Raw genomic sequence first — 24,125 nt, 5'->3', positions numbered from 1 at the left:
TGCAGATGACCAGCCTGCTGTTTTACAACTACAATTACAAATTTTAAGATTCGTCTATAATTACCTAAGACAGGTGGGTCAAGGAAAGGCTTTTTAATGGGGGTGGGAATTTAATGCTTTGTTTGCGATTAATTAATTGAAAAAAATAGCACGTTAAAAATAATAATGCATCTAATCACACTTTGCATTCCAAGCAAAAGGGAAAGTTTGTCATTGTATGATCTCCTGCTATACCAGTTACACTGATGCACAAATCAGATCTACAAAGAATCAGAAGAAAGTGCGTTGCTAGGACTGATCAGAGGCAAATTTCATTTCAAAAGACTACCCGATGGAAGATTTGATAAAAGCGAGGTTTTGTGCAAATTGTGCAAAAAGGAGTTTGCATACCACCGAAGCACTTCAACCTTATGGCAGCATCTAAATGCAAAACATGATGCAGCGAGCACAGAAATTGTGAAAGCTGTTGGTGGTAGTTAGCAGCTAATTTGTCCTAAACAAATTTGTAGTAACAAAAGGTGTCGGTAGCCCAAACTTGATGAAATGACTGGCTTCAGGACCAAAATTAGTAAGTCAACATCGGACAAACTTACAGATTCTCTTGCAAAATTAATTGCTCTGGACTGTAGACCACTATCAGTGGTAGAAGATAGGGGGTGAGAAAATGTGCTACAGTTAGCGTCAGGTGATCCAACTTTCGAAATGCTGTGCCGAAAGACTATTTCCAGTAAAATTCTTTATTTCTGTTTTAGATGCCTTACAGACAGCCCTGCTAGTATGGAGGAACTACACATGAGCAAACAAGCCTGGGCAACAGAAAAAGCCACTCATACAGGATGTTTCCACACAGTGGAATTCAACGCCGGATATGGTTTCACATCTACTAAAGAATCAAGAGGCTGTTTTTGCTGTGCTAGACAAACAAAAGCACAAGCTAGTCATTTTAACTCCATCAGAGCTGGTAAAACTCCAAAGCTGGCAACTGTCCTTGAGCCATGCAGGTGTAACCCATATCAACTACTCCCTGTCACATGACCCACGTCAGCTGATTTGAGGTCCCTCTTCTGATTGGCTCCTTTCACGTCGCGGCAACTCTGAAAACCGGCTGTGGAGGGATACTTCCGGGTTCGACTCCTGCTGTGGCTGTGAGCTTATGGCATTTAGAGCGGTATTGGAAAACAAAGCGTTTTCTCTCCTCAATTCATCTTTAAACTTTAAACTCAGCGGTAAGTGTCCTTAATATCTTTCAACCTTTGGTTGTCAGTAACCAGCCGATCGTTTTCGCGATTAAAAAATGACTGTGCGGCGGCGTTCCCACCGCGAGCAGAACTTCGGTTCAAAAACCGCTGTTTTTGAACACTTTATTTACTTAAGCATTTTTATGGGCTTACTTTGAAACAAAGTGCGATTGAATGATTATTGTTATGTGTTGCCTTGAATTCGGCTATGCTGTCTGTTAGACAGTTGTTTTTCTTTATTGTTGTTTTTGTATTGTTTGTAGCGAACGCTACTGGAATGTATAGATTAAGCTACGTAGCCAAAACGATTAATGATTTAACTGTTGTACATTGATTGATGATAATTTATGATTTGCATTGTTACCTAGACTTGAAGAAGAATATACTTGTTTACCGGTAAACTGAATTAGATGTGCTAATGGACATTTTTCTGACCTACAGGTCAGGGTTTTTTTTTCCCCCTTTGAATTGATCTTCTTCATATTGAAGTGGTGAGCCGGTAGGACCATCCTTTGTTTTCCCCTCTTTTCCCCCACTTAGCCGTCTTTGGATTACGGACATATTTCCCCATTGTATGAAGCTGGACCCTAAGGAGGAATACCTTAAAAGTGTTAAGGGGGAGTTACCAAAGTTGAAGTTGAACCCAGGAGTCACAGGGTTAGGAGGCATACTGTCATGACTCCTCTCCTGACACTGAATAGACTGAATGGCACTGATCTCCGCAATGATGGCTTTGGCTGGGAGGGTTACATCATGATCAGACTGGTTGCAGATTACCACAGGTAAGTGGTATGGCTGGTGAGAAGGGAAATCCATGACACAAGACGGGACCATTAAGCCACCTGGCAGAGGCGACGAAGTTGGATGTTCCACCAACACAGCCTTCTCGGCCTGGAGGCAGCGTCCGCAAATTAAACCCTCCAAGGCAACAGTTTTTCCAGCTGGGATGGTCTGTGGTCCGTCAGTGTGCAGCTTGATGATTCCATGATGGTTACTGTTGGCCAGTCTGTATCGTTGCTCAAGGATTTTCAGCACCGTTCTGTATCCATGTGGGGCTGGAATGGAGGGTTGTTGGTCTGAGAATGCTCTCTCATATGCCAAGTCCAGAGTGTTTGTACCAATCAGTATTGACGGCTGTTGAGCTGATTGGACATCAGGAACTACCAGGGCAAGTGTGTCAACAGCTGTGGTGGAACCCAAGAAGTCGGGAGGGAAAGTGACATTCAGCTCCACATAACCAAGGTATGGAACAGCTTGGCCATTTGCTCCTTCTATCTCCAGTAGATTTTTCAGAGGTTGTATCTCATGGTCAGAAAGATAATCATGGTGGAAGGAGTGAGAGATGGTGGTTACCTGAGACCCAGTGTCTAACAGGCAGTTGAATACAGTTCCTCCAATCGTGACCTGTGCTGTGCTTCTGGTTCCAATGAGTCCTTTAGGCAATGTGATGGAACGTCCATCCTGCTTGTAACTGGGACATGGGTTGATTGCAGCCTCCGTCTGTCCCTCCACAGAGACTGCCTCTAGTTTGACGATTTGTTATTGCTGTCCCAAGTCTGCTGTCTTTTTTCAAGTTGTTTCTTCTTTTTCAGAACCAGTGTCGGGTTCGGAGGGTTGGCGCATCCCGCTGACATGTGCCCATCCTCTCCACATTTAAAGCAGTAGCCTGCTCTAGGCCGGGAACTGGTTGCACTGCTGCTGGGTCTTGGTTGTGCTGGTCTGAGTTGAGGTGGTGCTGGCTTGGAGAATTGAGATTTCTGTGAGAGAAGAGCAGCCATTTGACTCTGCAGTTTCTGCATCTGTTGCTTCAGCTCATTAATAGCCTTGGTGTCTGAATGGCTACAAGCACATGTGCTCTGGGAATGAACAGCGGCACGAGGCTTGGATGCAGTTAGGTGCTTCTTCATGAGATTCTCCTTGGCCAGCTGTCTACCCTCCTCAGTTCGAAGCAGTAGGAGGAGCTCTGCAAAATATGGGGGATCGCTCCTCAAGTTCTCCAACTGTAGTTTGTTTAACACCGGAATGCAAGAGTCGTATTACTGAGAAGTTAAACGCCCTCCATGATGTCTTTGCAAAACACGACCTTGACTTCGGGAAAACCGACAAAGTGAAACATCAGATCAAGCTCTCTGACCCTACTCCCTTCAAACAGCGCCCAAGACCAATCCATCCTCAAGATTTGGATGCTGTGCGCCAACACCTGAAGGAGCTGGTTGACTCTGGGGTCATCAGAGAGTCAGAGTCACCTTTTGCATCACCCATTGTCGTGGTGCGAAAGAAGAATGGGAGTGTGCGGCTCTGCATTGATTACCGGAAACTAAATCTGCAGACCATCAAAGATGCATATGCATTGCCAAAGTTGGAGGATACTTTTACAGCTCTCTCTGGATCAGAATGGTTTTCAGTCCTTGACCTTAAATCTGGTTATTATCAGATTGAAATGGAGGAGGAAGACAAGAGCAAAACAGCATTTGTATGTCCACTTGGATTCTATGAGTTCAACAGAATGCCCCAGGGAGTCACAAACGCACCCAGTACCTTCCAGCGACTAATGGAAAAGTGCATGGGAGAGATGAACTTGAAAGAAGTCTTGGTCTTCATTGACGACTTGATTATTTTTGCACCAACACTTGAAGAGCATGAGAGGAGACTACTGAAAGTCCTTCACCGTTTGAAGGAATTTGGACTCAAGCTCTCAGTTGAAAAGTGCATGTTTTTCCAGAAATCCGTTAAATACCTGGGGCATGTTGTGTCAAAGGATGGTGTACAGACAGATCCAGATAAAATCGAGACACTTAAGTCCTGGCCGGTTCCAAAGAATCTTAAAGAACTTCGCTCTTTCCTGGGTTTCGCAGGATATTACCGTAGGTTCATCCAAGGCTACTCCAACATCGTTAAACCTTTGCATGACCTTACTGCTGGATATCCTCCATCACAGCGGAAACTCAGAGCCACCTTCAAGCGAGAGCAATATTTGGATCCTAAGGAACCACTTGCCAGTCGCTGGACTCCTGCATGTCAACAAGCCTTTGACACCATTATCAAAAAACTCACGACAGCACCGGTACTTGTTTTCGCCGATCCCCAGAAGCCTTACCTTCTCCATACAGATGCTAGTTCTACCGGGCTAGGAGCTATTCTGTACCAGGAGCAACAAGGACAAAACCAGGTGATTGCCTATGCAAGTCGTGGTCTGTCGAGGAGTGAGTCAAAATATCCAGCTCACAAACTGGAATTTCTGGCTCTCAAGTGGGCTGTGACGGAGAAGTTTCATGACTACCTCTACGGCACCAACTTCACTGTCATTACTGACAGCAACCCACTCACCTATCTACTTACCTCTGCTAAATTAGATGCGACCAGTTACCGTTGGCTCTCTGCTCTTTCCACATTTTCATTCAAAATCATGTATAGATCTGGTAGGCAAAATCCAGATGCTGATGCTCTCTCTCGCAGGCCACATGGAGAACTCTCCAATGACCAGATGTCCCAAAAGGAGAGGGAGAGAATTCTCCGATTTGCCCAACATCATCTGGATCAGTCTTCCTCAATTTCCATCGATCAACACACAGTCAAGGCCCTTTGTGACCGGCAGCTCGTTAATAGTATGGCTGAAAAGATGTCCACCACCGCACTCATCCAGTCACTAACTGCCCATGCCGACAGTTTGCCTGACAGCTTCGTCAACGACACTCAGTTTGCACCTCCTGTTGTTCCTCAGCTGACGAATGCTGAAATCGCTGAGAGACAGAGGGAAGACCAGACCCTGAGGCATGTCATATTGCTGCTAGAGACTGGGGAAAGCCCACCTCCCGTCTTGCGGGATGAACTCCCAGAACTGCCCCTTCTACTCCGAGACCAACATCGTTTGGAGCTCCAAAACGCCATTCTCGTGAGGAGGAGGCAAGTTGGGGACCAGCTCTATCACCAGTTAGTGTTACCTCAGAAATTTCGGGCTGAAGTACTGTCAGAACTGCATGACAAAATGGGTCATTTGGGCATCGAACGTACTCTTGACCTCGTGCGTCGAAGATTCTACTGGCCGAAAATGGCCAATGATGTGTGGAATAAAGTGAAGACATGTGAGAGATGTACCAAACGAAAAGCCTTACCTGAAAGAGCGGCACCCCTGGTGAACATTCGAAGTTATCGACCTCTGGAACTGGTTTGCATGGACTTTTTATCACTGGAACCCGACAGGAGCAGAACCAAAGACATCCTGGTAATAACAGATCACTTTACCAAGTACGCTGTCGCTGTCCCCACTCCAAACCAAAAAGCAAAGACTGTCGCCAAATGTCTCTGGGACAATTTTCTGGTTCATTATGGTATCCCAGAAAAGCTCCATAGTGATCAAGGACCAGACTTTGAGTCACGCACAATAAAAGAACTCTGCAAAATGGCTGGAATTCACAAAATAAGAACTACACCATACCATCCACGAGGAAATCCAGTCGAGCGCTTTAACAGAACACTCCTGAATATGCTCGGAACACTCACCACAGAAGAGAAAACTCACTGGAAAGAATTTGTTAAGCCCTTGGTCCACGCATACAACTGCACCCGGAGTGATGTTACTGGCTACTCACCCTATGAGCTCATGTTTGGTCGACAACCTCCCCTCCCGATTGACCTGGTCTTTGGACTGCCTGTGGATGGCAATCAACCCACTCATTCGCAATATGTGCAGAACCTGAAGTCAAATCTAAAAAAGAGCTACAAAATTGCCATTGGCAATGCGGAGAAGCTCATGGAAAGAAACAAGAGCCGTTTCGACCAACATATCACCCCCTCTGAACTGGACGTTGGTGACAGGGTGCTGGTACGTAACGTGAAACTCCGAGGCAAACACAAAATTGCAGACAAATGGGAACCAGACATCTATGTGGTGGTAAAAAGATCAGAAAATCTTCCAGTGTACACTGTCCGACCAGAGAACAAATCCAAACCGATTCGTACTCTACATAGAGATCTCCTATTACCATGTGGATTTTTGCCGCATTCCACTAGAACCAACCGAACAACTGTAAAACCAACCAGGAAGCAGTCATTCAACCTTTCTGATGAGGACTGTGCACAACCTCAGTCAGACGATGAGGATGAAATGATACTGCATCAATGGTTTGATCCTGTCTCAGAGCCTTTGCAATTCACCACTGTCCACAATCTGCCAAAACCGTCATCCGCCGTTCCAGCCATTGAAACTTTACCATCTGATACGTCATTCTGTGAACCTGCTATGCTCCCTTTGCCTCCTGTTGAGCCAGCAGAGAGCGAGACCCCTGACTCAGAAACCTCTGTCGAGGAGGAAGCTCCTGATACTGTGGAATCAGAGGACAGACTGTCCTCTGCTGAACCTACCAATGTTGAATTGCCGACTGAGTCCAGTATGTCCTCTGCTGCTGATCTACCATCTAACTCTGACACCTCCAGCTCTGAACTAGAACCTCTGAGAACATCAACTCGGACCAGGAAACCTCCGGACCGGTTACAATACTCTAAGCTTGGTCAGCCCATCTTGAAGAGTATTCAGGCACTAGTCCATGGCTTAACCACTGCCTTTACTCATGCAATGGAGGATGAAGAGGACCATCTGCTTACTGCCACTGAACAACCTGTTATCCGGACCCAACCATCATGTACAGGGACGTACATGAGATCGAGGGGGGAACCTGTAACCCATATCAACTACTCCCTGTCACATGACCCACGTCAGCTGATTTGAGGTCCCTCTTCTGATTGGCTCCTTTCACGTCGCGGCAACTCTGAAAACCGGCTGTGGAGGGATACTTCCGGGTTCGACTCCTGCTGTGGCTGTGAGCTTATGGCATTTAGAGCGGTATTGGAAAACAAAGCGTTTTCTCTCCTCAATTCATCTTTAAACTTTAAACTCAGCGGTAAGTGTCCTTAATATCTTTCAACCTTTGGTTGTCAGTAACCAGCCGATCGTTTTCGCGATTAAAAAATGACTGTGCGGCAGCGTTCCCACCGCGAGCAGAACTTCGGTTCAAAAAACGCTGTTTTTGAACACTTTGTTTACCGTATTTTCACGACCATAAGGCGCACTTAAAAGTCTTAGAGTTTCTTCAAAAAGTGCAGCGCGCCCTATAGCGCGGTGCGCCCTATGTGTTGTAAGGAGGACGTAGTAGAGAACACCATGAGAACGTTAAAGGGTGAAGTGTGGGCGTTGATCGTATATACCGGGACAATCGCACATACCTGTATAAAAGAACAGGTATGTGCATTATACAGGACATCGTTGTTTTAACAACCCTGAAAATGGCAAAGAGACATGCTTACGAAGCACAGTTTAAACTGAAGGCCATCAGCTACGCGGAGGAACATGGAAATCGAGCAGCGGCGAGAGAATTTAAGATTAACGAATCGATGGTTCGCAAATGGAGGAAGCTGGAAAACAAGCTCCGGCAGGTCAAGAAAACGCAGCTGAGTTTCCGCGGACATAAGGCGAGGTGGCTCGAGTTGGAGGAAAGACTCGAGCGGTGGATCATCGAGCAAAGAGCGAGTGGGAGAAGCGTTTCGACGGTCACCATTCGGCTAAAAGCAGTTTCACTAGCTGAAGAGATGAACATTGAACATTTCCAAGGAGGTCCGTCTTGGTGCTTTCATTTTATGAAACGGTGCCATTTTTCCATCCGGACCAGGACTACGGTAGCGCAGCAACTTCCAGCGGATTATAAGGAAAAGCTGGCCATCTTCCGCTCCTACTGCAGCAAACACATCGGCGACAAAAACATCCAGCCCAGCCACATCACAAACATGGACGAGGTCCCGCTCACTTTTGACATCCCGGTGAGTCACAATGTGGAGAAGCAGGGGACCAGCACGGTAGCGATACGCACAACGGGGTATGAAAAGTCTTCTTTTACTGTTGTGCTTGGCTGCCATGCTAATGGACAGAAACTGCCGCCTATGGTGATTTTTAAGCGAAAGACTTTGCCTAAAGAGAAGTTTCCAGCAGAAATCATCATTAAGGCAAATGAAAAGGGCTGGATGGATGAGGAAATGATGAAAGACTGGCTGAGGGAGGTGTATGTAAGGAGACTAGGTGGTTTTTTTCCACGCATCACCATCGCTGTTGATCTGTGACTCTATGCGTGCCCATCTCACAGCCGATGTGAAAAAACTTGTGAAGCAAATGAACTGTGAGCTTGCTGTCATTCCGGGAGGCCTGACAAAGGAACTCCAACCGCTGGACATCGGTGTGAACCGCCCGTTCAAAGTAAGGCTGCGAGCGGCCTGGGAGCGATGGATGACCGGTGGAGACCACAGTTTCACTAAGAGTGGAAGGCAGCGCCGGGCGAGTTACGCCACAATTTGCCAATGGATTGTAGATGCTTGGGCTAACATGTCTGCTGGCACTGTTGTTCGAGCTTTCGCAAAAGCCGGCATCGTTTCCGAGGAGCCGCACGGCACGGAAAGTGACTCTGACGGTGAAGACAGTGAACCTGGCATGTTTGATGGAGATTTAGCGCAGCTGTTCAATTCAGACACAGAGGATGAGGACTTCGATGGGTTTGATTGATGATAAAAATGTGAGTACCAAACTTTGTTTTGCTCCTGCTTTATTTTTAAATACGCACACTTGTATGCTTGTGTGTTGTTGATGATGACGATTATTGGTAATAAAAATGTGAGTACCAAACTCAGTTTTGCTCCTGCTTTATTTTTAAATATGCACACTTGTATGCTTGTGTGTTGTTGATGATGACGATTACCGGCAATAGAAATGTGAGTAAGGTACCAAATTCAGGTTTGCTCCCGCTTTATTTTTAAATACGCATACGGTACTTGTATGCGCCCTATGATCCAGTGCGCCTTATGTGTGTGTTAAATACAGTAAGGGCACACATAACTGAGACTGCGCCTTTTAGCACAGTGCGCCTTATGGTCGTGAAAATACGGTACTTAAGCATTTTTATGGGCTTACTTTGAAACAAAGTGCGATTGAATGATTATTGTTATGTGTTGCCTTGAATTCGGCTATGCTGTCTGTTAGACAGTTGTTTTTCTTTATTGTTGTTTTTGTATTGTTTGTAGCGAACGCTACTGGAATGTATAGATTAAGCTACGTAGCCAAAATGATTAATGATTTAACTGTTGTACATTGATTGATGATAATTTATGATTTGCATTGTTACCTAGACTTGCAGAAGAATATACTTGTTTACCGGTAAACTGAATTAGATGTGCTAATGGACATTTTTCTGACCTACAGGTCAGGTTTTTTTTTTCCCCCTTTGAATTGATCTTCTTCATATTGAAGTGGCGAGCCGGTAGGACCATCCTTTGTTTTCCCCTCTTTTCCCCCCACTTAGCCGTCTTTGGATTACGGACATATTTCCCCATTGTATGAAGCTGGACCCTAAGGAGGAATACCTTAAAAGTGAACTTTAAAAAGAAAAGGACCAAAAAAAAAGGACTCTTAGCAAAAGGACTCTTGCACAGAAAAATCACAGCATTGATTTATTATTTAATTGTGGACATTTACGTTGTGTGTTGTGTTAATTATTTTGTTCCATTTCCCCTTTCCCCTATTTATTCAATATATTTTTGGTACAAGACATTGCAGTTTTTGGTCTCATCATTCACGCCATCTAGGCTCCATAAAGAACTATTTCTTCTGCGCGTCAGTCAGTAAATTCATCCATTGACATAAACTAGTCCTTAAATAACTTAGCGTTACACAGGTAAATAAAACAATTTTTTAACTTATTGTTACTGTTTCTTCAAAAAGCTTTATAGTTCATTTATTGTGTAGGTTAATAATTACTTTCTTGAACAGTCTACTACAGGTTTGTGACTGAGCTTCGTGGAGGTGAAACATATGTCTCATGTTCAGTGGTTTTACCTGCTTTCTGCCTCCTGCATCACACCATGGAGGTCTCTGATGATGACTCAAACTACATGGTGAAATTTAAGACTGCCTTCACAAAGGACCTATCCCAACGTGTAGCTACACTCAACCATCAGTTGTTCAAGATAGCTACTGTGCTTGATACACACTTTAAGGATTTGTGTCTTGCAAGGGGAGAGTGAGAAGAGGTTTGGACCAGCCTTGAGGCCCTGCTGCAGGAACAGTGTAAAGATGCCACCACAAAGGAGCCAGCAAAGACAAAGAGCCTCTTCTCTTAAATAATTTCCCCCAGGGATCAATAAAGTATTCTGATTCTGATTCTCTTCATTGTCCTCGGACCCTGATTCAGATGATGAAGCCCTGTGTAACAGGGTCGAGCAGGGACCCACCAGCAACTGTCTGTCCTGGCCTGCAAGTATTTGATGAGTCCTGCCACTTCTATCTATGCGAACAGGCTAGTTTGTCTAAGTAACTGGCTGAAAGAGATGGCCAATAAATAAGCATGCAGGTATTGTGAGTCCAATGGGTTTGTTATTTTTTGCACTAAAACGTTCGATGATCACATTGTTTTAGCCCTAATGTACAAAATAATTTTTGGCTAAGGTTACTCAGAGAGTTAAATAAACGTTTATGTTTCTGCCTTAGTCTTTTAAAGAAGAAAAACTGCACTTTATGATGATATTTTTATTATTATTATTTAAAGACAATGCCATTTTGAAAATGTACTTAACCTCCTAAGACCCGAACTCTTCCACGGCATGCATTTTTAATTTCTTTTTGATATTTGGGCTGATTGGGGCTTGATGAATGTAAAAAAAAAAGAATTACCAGATTTATTTTTTTTTGCCTTTTTTTTTTTTTTAAAGAAAAATAAGAGCCACATATGAGGATATTCATTTAAAATTTTGATAGAACAGTAGCAGCATAGTGTCCTCGTAAGTGGATATCAGGCCCAAATTGAGTATTTTGGTCTAAATAACCCAAAATGTGATGTCCACATATGTGGACGCCAGGTCCTAGGAGGTTAAGGTACTTAAAACAGGACTTTATTTTTAAGTCTGCCCAACTTTGGCCAGGGATATTATTTTTGTTTCTCTGTTTTGAATTGAAATGCAGTTTAAATGCTTTTTATTTAGTTTCCCCCCAGAAATTAAAAGAGCTTGAGTTTACTATATTCATGTCCATGACTATTATTTATTCTGTCGCATACTAAAACCCTTTTAAAAATTAAAAAAAAAAAACATTTTTGATTTTAATTTAATTAGATTTTAGAGATTACTTATTTACAACGCCTCTTATTATTACATAAAATTTTTAATCGAGTTTTTACTTTTTAAGTAATGTCTGAAGTTTTTTTTTTTTTTTTCAAAAGTGATATAATCTAATCAGCTATATGCTGATGATAGTATTGCAACCATGACTTTGACTTCAACATGAAGGGAATGAAAAAAAGAAAAAAAGGATTGTTGAGTGAGGGAGCAGGAACATAGGAAAATATTACTTTATAATTTGTAAGCGTTTCTCTGTGGCCTCAAACTGCAGCACATGAAAAACGAACTCTGTTGAATTATTATTTAGGAAACTGACCTTCCAGTGCATTTAATAAAAGGTAGCCATTGGAAAATGTAGTGTGTACACATAGTAAAGAACCTTTCAGAATGACTAAATTGATCAACAAAATGCAAAGAAACAAGCAACATGACTTCATACAGTAAGAAGGCCCAGTGACTCATGACAGCATCCACTCTGCCAGTCTCAGTTTGAGTGTGTCAGTGAGGAAATACTCACTGGAATTATAAACAATATAAAGGATGGACCTAGCTTCTAGGTCTGAAAGTAAAGGAAATGCAGAAATGCTTTAAGCTTGCATTCTTTTTGAAGGCCACCAGGCACAAATTCAAAAAACGACTTCCTGTCCTATAAAAGTCCAAGGAACCATCAGCCCTGACCTCTGTAAACACTTTCTTACAACTTTACGGTCTGACTCATTCATTTCGAGTCAAACTGATTAAAACATGATTCATTTTTAAAACTTTGGTCATTCTAAGAATCAGAGAAAAGAGGATTTCATCATCCACACTCCCTGTCTTTCTTTCTGCTTATTTAGAATCAGTTAGATCCTCTTTCTTCTACTTATTTAAACCTCCCTTGTATTTAACCTTTTGCTTGTTTCCAAAATCTGCCTTTTCCCAGAATTGGTCACACACTATGTAAGTGTCAGTGTAAGTGTCAGCTTCTCTCACTCAACCTCAGAGTGGAAACAAGTTTTAGATTTTCTTGAACTTTCTGTGAATTATTGAGCAATTCTTTGATAAGCTGGAAAACCAAAAGAACACATGTACCAAGCAGGACAGTCAAACCATTAACCCTCTTGCTTTCAGGTAACATTTCATCACCTCAGTCTCAACAATATTACATTTTCTTAGATTTCAGATCTCGGTTTTACAATACTGCCCTCCTGTGGTAGAAGTTATAGTACAGGTTTGCAGAGGGTAATTACAAAAATGACCTTTTATATTCAAAGTCTAACCGTTTTTAGCCCATGTTAATCAGCTAAACTTCAACAAAATATTCATTTATATTTCTCAGCTATGTAAGCATTCATCATATTATATTTTATATTTTCGTGAGTGGTTTCATCTGTCTCTCGGTTTAGACAAGCTGTTCAGTCACTGTAGCTCTGGTGTCCCTACATTAACAACAATGCCTGGCCTTGTTTCGGCTATTACCAAGAACACCATTACACCATTGCACCACCCACTGAGCTACACATAAATATTTTCTTTAAACTGTTCATTATTTTTTTCTGAACTAGTTCTTTGTGTGAATCTGCACAGTGAAATTCCTCAGCCCTCATTTCTCACTTTGGAATGAGCGTGAAGCTGTGATTTTTGCAGCTCACAGGTTCTGTGCAGTAATCCAATAATCAATGCCTTCACAGCTGTGGTGTCGCTGTAGATGCCATTACAGACGACCTTTGTAGTCTGATTACGCCATGTGACACATTATAGTTGATGATGTAGAAATATTATGCAACAGCTTTCATTCACTCTCTCATGACTTTTTGTTGGCACTCTGAAGATTGTGTCAGCAGTCCAATGTCACAGCTCAGTGGTACTTTAATGTAATACCAACTTGTAATACAATACATTTACACAAGCAGCACATTTTTTTTTGGAAGAACTGCATATTATAAATGGATAATAAGGTTTTTTTGGTGGTTGGAGGGTAGGTTATTGCTCATTCACATGAAACTAAACAGACAAGACAAGACAACAAGGATAATCAGGCCTTATTAATGCAATATAACAAGAGAATTTTCAGTTTGGTAATCTGCTTTTATTTTTTAATTCATGGAAGGTAAACAAAAGTAATATACTGTCAAGGATTCACTGACTCTGCTACTACTGCTACTAACACAAAACCAAGCAGAAATCTGAGCTAATATGGATGTACCACAAACTGCAGTTCCTCTGATGTCCACTAGAGGCTTCAAAAAGAAAAACTGTTAAAATATAAACCTTTGCAGCTTTAGAGCAGAAATAAAGATGTTACAACCTGTTATAAAGAACGATTTTGGTCCCTGTAGCTCATTTTTTCCCTTATAAGAACTGTACAACAACCCACCAGTCCAAATGCTATTAAGAATTATATTAAGTTTACAATTTTAGAGGTGCAGCCTCTTTGACTGAGAGGTGGATGTGACAAAGGTGACTGTAGCTGCTAGGCTTCACCTTACTTAATTGAAATCCTAGAACTGGACCACTTTGTCTTATCCAACAAATAATAAGGCAAAATTTATCTTTATTTGGATTTTACTCAGCACCAGTTAACAGGTATCTTTGTCTGTGTGATGTAGCCATATGGTTACACTCCACACACCATCTAATTTTGGTTACTTTGGGCTCCTAAAGCCCAACATGACAACAGCCATAAAGGCTTGATTGTTCATCTTTCATATACAAAAGTAAAGCTAATGTTTTAGTACGTAAGAGTGTATTATTTTTAATGGGGAGAGACCCCAAGTTTTTTTTTTAAAGTCTGATTGTATTGAAGTCACTTGATTTATGACCCCAGTATCACTTTCCTAATGAGTTTATAATTGAATGTCCCACTTAGAGGATAAAAGGACTACTGAAGTTGTTTGAGAATGTAGTATTTTCCATTTATCAGTCAGCTCAAACCCTCTTTTTTTATGATCTCTACTTTCAAAAACATAAACTTATGACAGGTAAAATTCATGTGTCCACGACTTAAATGGGCTCCTTTCAAAACACCCACAACTACTCCATGGTAACTGTTAGTATATGTGGTAGTGACACCTTTCAGCTTATTTTGCTAACTGCCTCCACTTCACTACAAAGTAGGCGGCTTTGTGTGAAGCCGCCATGTGTAAGTGGCTGCACTGTTTCCTGACAGCTACTCACTGCGGGTGGGTCATCGATGGTGTTCTGGATGGCTGCAGCCAAGCCCTCCTTCATCATGCAGGTCAGGCTGTAGAACTCATGCTGTTGGTCAATCTCAAACAGGCCCAGAAGTTTCCACTGCTGCCTCAGACCTCCCCACCGCCTTCTCTTCATGGAGCGCTGCTGGTGACTCAACATCCCTGGACCGGCTGTCGACATCTCCATCTGAGATAGAGAAAAACAGCCCGATGAGGAAAAAATGTGACTGCTCCACTGTGGACGCAGAGGAGAAAAGAAATCAGAGTGTGAGTGGAGGCCAGAGAGGCCAGTGACTAACACAAAAGACAGCTGACTGTCAGTTGAGTCTTTAACAGAGTAACCATGGAAACCAACACAAAGGGATAAAAGCTTCATGGGCTGTGCTGTGGATAATGCCATAATGCTGCTCCTCTGAATGCCACAGAAAAACATTTTAATTGCGTGGTCATGTCATGTGTTTTACAGTAAATGTTTGACCCTGTGAGCTCTACACACCCGAGCCACTCAGTACTAAGCCAGAGAAACAAAAAGACTCCTATGGAATAAATAGTAACTGATAGTTTTTGATGGTGAATGATGCGTTCATCAGCGTTTAGGCATAAAAAGCACTTGTATAAATGTGTGACTGAGTGAATGAGGTACTTGTAGCAAGAAAGACCGTTGAGAGTAGAAAAAACTACCTTATCCTGCTGGAAACAACCGCCAAAAGATAGGTAGAAAGGTTGACTGGTGGACATAGTCAGCAGCAGCTTTTTTGATAGAGGCAGGATGGCTCCGCCCTTTCTTGTTGTTGTTTCCACCAAATTTTGACCCTACTATCCAAATGTCACAGCACAAACTGAGACTCATAAGTTCTTCCAGGCTTTAGTTGTCCAGTTTGATAAGCATAATGGGAATTGTAGTCCTAGTTTCCTGTTTTTAGCTAAACGAAATGGTGCATTGGGTGGTCTTCTCCTGTTGTAGCCCATCTGCAGTGCTACTTTGCTTTCAGAGAAGCTCTTCTGCATGCTGTGTGGCCATTCTCAGCTGATCTCTAACATCAACAAGGCTTTCTATTTTTCTTTCTGACCATTTTCTGTAACCCTAGAGATCTCAGCTGTTTCTGAAATACTCAGACCAGCTGACCAACAATATCCAAAAACCTTTAAATCACATTTCTTCCCCATTCTGATGCTCAATTTGAACGTCAGCAGTTCATCTTCACCATTTTTTATATGATGAGTTGCTGCCATGTGATTGACTGATTATATATTTGCATTAACATTCAGCTGAACAGGTGTATCTAATAAAGTGACTCATGAATGAAAATAGACACTAAAACCACTTGGTTTTATTTTATGAAGATGGTGGTTTGGGTTATAATTCACTCCTGGAAAACTTCATATCTGCTCAGTGACCAATGAAGCACAGTGGGTCCTGATGATGTGATTACATGTGAGGAGGTGTCAGTCTGAGCAGTCTCAGTGTTGCAAAGAAACTAAAGAAACAAATAAAAAAAAATACTTGTATTTGGCTTCAAATAAACAGAGTCACTTCATCAGTAATAAAACCTTCATTTTAGAAACAACATTAAGATCTGTTATTACAGAGTCTTTATCCTGCAATTTAAACCCGTCTGAGATTACCATTTTTATCAGCTGGTGCTTTATAGGGAAAACAGTGCCTCAGCACTCGCGTCACAGCGTTACCTTCCTTTTGTAAATTAGCCTGCCATGCCATTGGACGCGTCCATAGCAACATGCATGACGCTGCGCTCCTTGGACCTTTTGAGCTCCTCTCTCTGTTCTTCACTTTGACTGAGAAACAAAAGCTTCCTGTCTGATCACAGCCTCTCCTGATGCTGTTTGATGGTCTGAGTGTTCGGCTTCAGCACGTCTTTAACAATGGTGACAAACTGTAATAACCATTGTAAATAACTGGTAAAAAAAATAAAATAAATTGCAGTAAATTATATTTAATAATGTTTAATAACTGGCACATAATTGATTAGTAGAACATCATCTGGTAAAGTTGCAACTGATGTTTATAGAACGTTGCAAATCTATTCATCATTCAACCTTACTTGGCTCTTATAATGCTGAAACTGACATATAACTATTTCACAGGGTGTAAAAATGGACAGGTGTCCTGCTTCATTAAGTTTCCTGTTTTTTGTTTTTTTTTGCTTTAACTTTCTGTAAACAAATACATAATAAAGTACAGCGACAGGACAGGCCTGCTGGAGTCCAACGCCCACCCTCAACGAATCGGATTTACTGCTGGGACTGCAAACCAGGCTCTAACTACAGGGACCAGATGACCCATAACAATGGGCCTGATACCCAGTACACTCAAAGCGCCCCCTACACTAATCTTTTTGTCACTTTTTACGGAATCAAACTCAAAGTAATGTCTGACCTTCCACGCTTTAAACACTGCATGGTTGCACTCTCTCCAGCACTCCATTTGTCCGTTGTTGATCTACACACATCTGTTGTTGCCATGGATGTTGCACACTCGTATGTCATTGTCATGAGACACTCTCACAAACAAAATCACGACTTAATAACGTAGTAACGGCGCCTGCTTAGGGGAAACTAACAGTAATGTAATTACTTTTTTGCTTTAGTAATCTCTTACTTTACTCATTACTTGAAAAAAGTAATCGGATTACACATTACTGCCCATGTCTGTTAGTCACCCAGGTATGTTAACAGCTGTATTCTGCAAATAAGTTTAGAACGTATCTTTAATCTGTTTAAGAGGACAACGACGTCTTGTGATTTTACTTGCGGACAATCTGCCGCTCTTATTTTGAAACCTTATCGAGGCTCATCGAGGCTGCAGAACAGCAGCACGAGACACAAGAGGTCTTGTTCACAGTCCGGGGAAGGATTGAGTGGAAGAGTGACTGATTGATGCAGCATCTGCCGAACCCGTTCTGCTGTGGTGGAGAGCTGAGCGTTGAAGCAAAGCTTTAGATTTACTGGTTGATCTACATTCCACATCTGTGCTGTGGGTACAGACTGAAAGCATGAGGGTGAGGTACGTGTGCTAGACATGAGCCTCCCCTGAAGGCAGGATGGGCTCAGCTTCAGAGATAAGACCAGAGCAGTTCCTCCTCCACATCAAAACGCAAGACTTAAGGTGGTTTGATCAGGGTGCCTTCTAAGTGTCTTGGTATGAGTCCTCAGGCCCGACCCAGGACATGCTGGAGAGACTTTGTCTGTTGGGTAGACTGGGTTTTCTAACATTATAAAAAGTATTTAGCGCATCACGTGGAGAACTGGTTTATGTGTTGAGCTCATTAAAGCTGCAGAGCTGGTAGAGCTGGTCTCTATCTCTTGGGAGATAAATCACGGGCGATCCATTTTTTTTGAGCAACTTCTGGAAGTTAAAGCACAATAATTACTGGCAGCTGGATGTGCCGGCAATAAACTGTTACTTTACATTCGACCTCCTGAAATCTAACCTTTATACCTTTATTTAACTGTAACTGAAACAGTGCTCTATTCAATTAATTAAAAGAACCATTAACTAAGTTTCAGTCTTGATTACAGCAAGACTGGAAGCCTTCAAACATCCATTACAATCAAGTGTAAACTCTAAATAACTGATAAGCCACCACAAACCCCCCAAACTGATGAACTGTATAACCCAGGTAAAGTCTCCCAAGGCAAACTGGTCCGAGGAGATTAATTAGACCTAGAGCGATTTCAAAAACTCCAGTGAAGCCTAAAACTTGGATCTGGATAAACTTGTAGGAAGTGTGAATCTACACCAAAGAGGAAAGCTAGTAGAGAGGGAGTGTTAGGATGCCTGGGTCGTTGACCCAGGGTTTTTGAGTTTATGATATTATTTATACTTTCTAGTCTTTGGTTTCTTTGAGTTCTGTCTTATAGTTTATGTCTCTGTCTTCTCTAGCTGCTCTGTCTCCCCTGTCAGCTGTATCCCCTTGTCTAGTTTGCGTCTCTGTGTGTCCTTAGTGGCTATATCCCCGTGTCCAGTCAGTGTCTGTGTCTGCCCTGGTCCCACGTCTCTGTTCCCTCTGTTGCAGTGCGTGCGAGTCTGTGTCTTTGTTCAGTTTGTGTTATGTGTTTCCTGTTTTACTTTGAAAGTCCATGTCTGATGTTAATGTGTCTGGTTTTGCTTCCCCTTGTCTCGTTAGGCCTGATTTGCCCCAGCTGTGTTTCCCTCCTGTTACCCATTCCCTGATTGCTCCCTCTGTGTATTTAAGCCCTGTGTTTCTCTGTGTCTGTGTTGCGATCTACCGTTTATTTTGCTGTGTGTTTTGTCAATCCGCCGGTGTTAGTTTATTTTTGACCTTTTTTCTCAGTTATGTTATGTTTGAGTTCAGCATTAAAGCTGTTTTGGTTTAAGTTCTGTCTCCGGAGTCTGCACCTTGGGTCCTATTCCTGTCTGCACACAGCCACACCTAACAGGGAGTGCATTATTTGATTTACGAGGCAGGTGGCTGGAAGTCTTTTCTTTTGTTTCTTAACCTTTTCCTTGCTTTGGAGCCTCAGGCGGAGATGCAGTGATGGCTTCTATCTCCTGCTCCACCCCCTGCCTGGAATTTCTCCATTGAAACAGTCCTTCCAACACCTGCGCTCTATCTGGTAATCAAGTGTAGAGTACAGCAGTTCTCTGCACCATTATATGGTGAGAATTAGGCCACCTCTGTTACCTGCCGCTTTTGTGGTAACGCAGTGTGCTTTCACGTCTCCAAGCTAGCTGCTCCAAACTTCCACAGAAGGAGAAGGTTCATCTGGAAACTTGCTTATCTGGAAACTTGTCTACCTGTTGCTTGAAGAAATTTATAGCTGTACTTACCAGCTCTGAACCCAATTACCTGTAACATGTCACAGGAAAGACTTACCTGCTCTCTTGCCTTTCTGCCAACTCTCTGATGCTTGCCAGCTGTCGGCACACCACATCCAACTAAGACTGTAAGACTGTTAAACACCCGCTGGCTTTCTCATGTGAATTCAGTAGCACAGCAGCTGATGTGCACACCAGCCTGCCATAAATTATTATTAGATCATGCTAGGACTTGCTCCGTACGTTGGTGGCTGCTGTTTGTGACAAACACGGGTTCCAGTGGAATTCATAGTAGCTTTCCCTTCCAGAGAGTTTCACTTTCACCAATGAAAATAAAAGTGTGTCAAAGCAACGCAAGTGAGCAAAACATCAGCAATATGATAACAATAGAAAGGATAAAACCCAGAATTGCATGCCAATTACAGGCCAAAAAAATATAAAACAAATGAAAGGAATTAAATATTAAATAAAATAATAACGTTACAGACAGAGATTGGATATGGCAAACATACTGCCCTTTTTATAAACCCAAGTATAGAAAAGATTTTAACCGTCAGATCATTTTTTTTGACCCCAGCTGTTGTTTTTTTTATGTACCATAAAACATTTATGGTACATAGAATCTTTTTCAATAAAAAAAAATACTAACTAATACACGTTTTGGTGATTTTTGAAGTCCACCCATTCCAGGCTTCCAGGCCCATTGCTGTGGTAAAGATGATAGGTGGAAGGTTGTGTGGGAACCCAGGAAACAAATAAAAAAAATGTAACACTAGCATAGGATTTGAGTCAGTTGTAATTTCCCTGGTCTTGTGATGTTTTGCAGAGTAATGCACAGCATGACAATGAAAACAGCTAAACTGATGGAGATGAGTCAGGATATAAAAATGTGTGAAAACCATCATTATCAATAGGGCTGGGCTATATCATACCGTTCACGGTAATACCGGTGTAATGTTGGGCAATGATAAGAAAATGAAATATCGCGATAGAATATGGGTAAAAGGCGCATGCGCAGTGCCTATGTTTACATACGCACATGGCTACGACGCAGAATGAGAAGAGCGAAAGCGGATCGTTGAATGAAACGGATGAACCAGAATTGGTTTGTAAAAATGCTGCAACTTCAGTGGTGTGGAACTGGTTTAGCTTTCGTCCATCAGATACACAACAAAGCACTATTTTTGGTAGAGCATGCTAGCGGACCGTCATTATTACCGTATTGTTTGTTAAATACGGCACACTTAAAATCAATCCTTTGATTTTTCTGAAAATCGACAGTGCCCCTTATAATCCCGTGTGCCTTATGCATGAATTCTGGTTGTGTTTACTGACCTCGAAATGATTTTATGTACACGGCGCTCGAAAATCTGTCAAATGTTTCAGTACGACTTTGCTAAGCTACGAAGCCGCACCGCTTGATGGATTGTCGGAGCGTTACTGCTATCGTAGGCAGGAGCCTCGCGGAGGGATACGTACTGTGCTTCAACATAATATTACCGTATTGTGTGTGTATAACCTCTTTTTAAGTTTTGTGGATATTATACATGGTTATGCTGAGGATCTGTCGGCCAGTTTACACTGGAAATGCCTTTTGGTTAAACTGTCAGCAAGGAATTTGCATTTGCACTGCAAATTTTTTTATATAACTTTAATGCACTTAAAAAGCTGCTTGTGTAAGTGAAAATACATTGATGGGTTTTTTTTTTTTTGCACCAATAAAGTAGAGGAGTTGTAAAGTATTTTGTCTAGTGTCAATTATATCGTCAGTTATATCGTTATCACAAATTTTCAAATGTATATCGTGATAAATATTTTTGGTCATATCGCCCTGCTCTAATTATCAACATTAAAATGTTTTGATTATCTTTCATATGAACAGTGTAAGTATGCAGTGTTACTGATCAGGCCAAGATTTTAGTGGATATTTTAAGATTTCTTTGGTGCAACAACAAGAATAAACCCATCATAATAGATGCCTACCTGCCGACTAATACACTCACTGAACTCTGATTTGCATTTTTTTCTACCCTCTTGTCAGTCCAAACTGGTCAGGTGCACTTACCACAGAGTTTGCTTATTAGCACAGAATCATGTCCCACTGCTAAGACAGGTGAGTCAAATACGTGGCCCTAGGGCCTGAACTCGCTCACTGAAAGACCCAGTCCACCCCACTGGATGGCTTTAAAAAGTCTAAAACCTGCAGAGAAGCAGGGCACAGCTTAGTTTGGGCTTTTCCCTGTTTTCCTGTATGAATTCTTGTGTTGCAGGGTTTTAAACTCCTAACATCTACCATGACACTGGCAATGATCAAGGATTAGGGTTTTGGTACAGTTAGCGTCTAACCTTTCTTCCAACCCTTCTAATAAATAATTAGTCTATTAAAAAAAGTTTTATTTATTTTTGCAGAAAATCTGTGACGCCAATATGAGAGGGAACATCTTCCAGTTATGAAAGCGTGCCTAGTTAACATGTGGCCAAAATAAAGCACAACCCTGTTAAGTGCCATGGTTTGTGTGCAGGGAGGCATGAAAGGTCCCAAAATTCAGACTCAAATGCAGAGGCCAAGCTAAAACTCAAAATGTTAGCTTTATTGCTGAACACTGGGAAAAAACTAAATTAAACTTGGCAGGCTTGGCAAACAGAACACACAGACATATATGAGGGAGATCGTGACACTGATGAAGAGAAACACGGGGCTACACTGAGGGATAACGAGGGGAATGAGACACAGGAGGAGAGCACAGCTGAGAGTAATTAGGCAGGACGAGACAAGGGAAGCAAAACTAGAAATATTAACATAAGATGCAGACTGTCAAAGTAAAACAGGAAATATAATACAGACGCGGACTTGACAAGGGGTTACAGCGCAAACATGGAACACAGAGAGAAACCAATAGACTAAGAACTCTAAATAACACAAAAGAGAAGATTATTAATAATAAACAACACAAAACACTGGGTCACAGACCCAGTCATCCAGGACCATGACATTAAGAACTTAACTTCATTCAAACCAAAGACCGAAACAACAACCTTCACACTGACGCCCATAATCCTGCGTGCACATTATCTTACATTTGTTGATTTATGCAATTTTCAGAATACAATCCCAACCCCAGTAAATCCGGCCGTGGATTGATTAGCTGACTAATGTGATGGGGAAGTAACCGCTCACTAATGTCATGATGGAAGCCATTAACGCGGTCAATGCATGGTCAACATTTATGGCACTTAATGGCCACAGAGGCATCTTTGCAGTCAAAAGCAGTCACAGTGTGATGGTGAAACCTCCAAACAAACAGAAGTTGATGCTGTTTTTATGGACAGCAAAGTTGCAACAACTGATTTGGTCACTATACGGCTGTGAGCAGACAGCCAACTCAAAATGAATTGAGGACATTTCATCTTTAAATGAGAATCTGATGATTGTAACAAAAACAAAGCTGACAGTGTCTAATAACTGCACACAGCAGCCCGGGGAGGTGACTACACATCAGCAGCTTGGGTGAAACCCCTCACACAGTTGATCTCTAGCAGTGACTGCACGCATTATGGAAGCAATCAGATTCAAAGCGTTTCACTTGCCTCTGTACAGCAGCTGATGGTCGGCATGTCCGTGTCTCTCCCAGTGTGTGTCACTCACTGAGTGCATGTGTGTCACATGTCAGCCTGCAGAATGACCGTGTGATGTCATCGGAGCATAGCCCGGCTCACCCAGCGGTCACACCCACACTGGCACTGACTGTCTGAGGCAGACACGACTGCCGGCAGCTGCAGCTCTGATACTGCAGTCAATATGAGGCAAGCAGAGGTGCAGAAATAAAAGGTTTGTTGGCAAAGTGGGAATGCAACTGCAGCGCAAACTCTGCTGACTCACTGCTGGAGGTTTTCCAGCCAACTGGACTCGAGTCTTCATCCATCTGAAAACACACCCAACACTCCACAGACAAGAAACCCCAACTCCTCTCAGACGATATACAAACATATACAATACCTTCAACGTAGATTTTCACTTGGAGACACCAGAGTTATTGGATTTTAATTTGCTTTTTCTCCATTTTTTTTCTTTTTTTGCAAATTCTTTAGGATCAAATCAAATCAAAATGTATTTCTATAGCACATAATAATACAACAAAGCTGACCAAAGTGCTTCACAGTCGGTCAGAGAAATAGCATAAGACAGCATAAAAGAAACAGGTAAAAGGAGGGCAGGAAACAATATGAACAATATGAGTAAAAAAAAAAAAACAACAACACATAACTAGCCACGAAATAGCATATTAGTTTGAATCAAAAGGTTATTCCAGAGTCTGGGAGCTACGGCAGCAAAGGCCTGACCACCTCTGAACTTCAGACAAGACCTCGGTTGCATCAGGAGCATTTGATTAGAAGATCTAAGTGCCTTATTAGGGATATACAAATGGAGGAGTTTGCATAGATAGCTGGGAGCCAAATTGTTTAAAATAAGCAAGAGAATTTTGAAATTGATGCGATATTCAACAGGAAGCCAATGTAGGTTGGCTAAAACTGGAGGCGGTGGATAGAGGAAGATGGGAGGCCCAAGTAGAGGGAATTATAGTAGTCTAATTTGGATGCAAGTTAAATATCAGGGTGACAGCTCAGATGAACAATTTGGAGACAAAGTTAGAGAAGGAAGGATGTGATGATTTGGACATGTATAGAGGAGAGAGAGTGGATATATTGGACAAAGGATGATGAAGATGGTGTTGCCAGGTAGGAGGAAAAGAAGTTGACCTTGGAGGA

At 42.1% G+C, this 24,125-nt stretch overlaps 1 protein-coding gene and 1 long non-coding RNA gene across 9 annotated transcripts in view; both read right to left on the bottom strand.

Annotated features, from left to right (window-relative positions):
* The window catches only part of pip5kl1 (phosphatidylinositol-4-phosphate 5-kinase-like 1), a 71,290-nt gene that overhangs the window by 35,536 nt on the left and 11,629 nt on the right, over positions 1 to 24,125 (bottom strand). For 5 of the 8 annotated variants that reach the window (XM_040000268.1, XM_040000270.1, XM_040000272.1 and 2 more), the window contains one exon: positions 14,541 to 14,744. In XM_040000268.1, the coding sequence (XP_039856202.1) occupies positions 14,541 to 14,744 (204 nt within the window). Of the gene's footprint in view, positions 1 to 14,540; positions 18,340 to 19,416; positions 20,314 to 22,946; positions 23,694 to 24,125 lie in introns of those variants that run through there. The other 3 variants (XM_040000267.1, XM_040000273.1, XM_040000266.1) reach the window with 3 other exon arrangements.
* Positions 1,396 to 10,851, bottom strand: LOC120714187. Its single transcript, XR_005691365.1, has 2 exons — positions 9,636 to 10,851; positions 1,396 to 1,839 (listed from the first exon to the last, which is right to left on the bottom strand). It is a non-coding gene; the product is annotated as an uncharacterized LOC120714187 (long non-coding RNA).

This window comes from Simochromis diagramma, unplaced genomic scaffold (genome assembly GCF_900408965.1).
Source record: "Simochromis diagramma unplaced genomic scaffold, fSimDia1.1 OVJJ01000596.1, whole genome shotgun sequence".
In the NCBI taxonomy this organism is placed as follows: Eukaryota; Metazoa; Chordata; class Actinopteri; order Cichliformes; family Cichlidae; genus Simochromis; species Simochromis diagramma.
The sequence above is the reverse complement of the archived record's forward strand: the minus strand, read 5'-3'. Positions and strand labels throughout refer to the sequence as shown.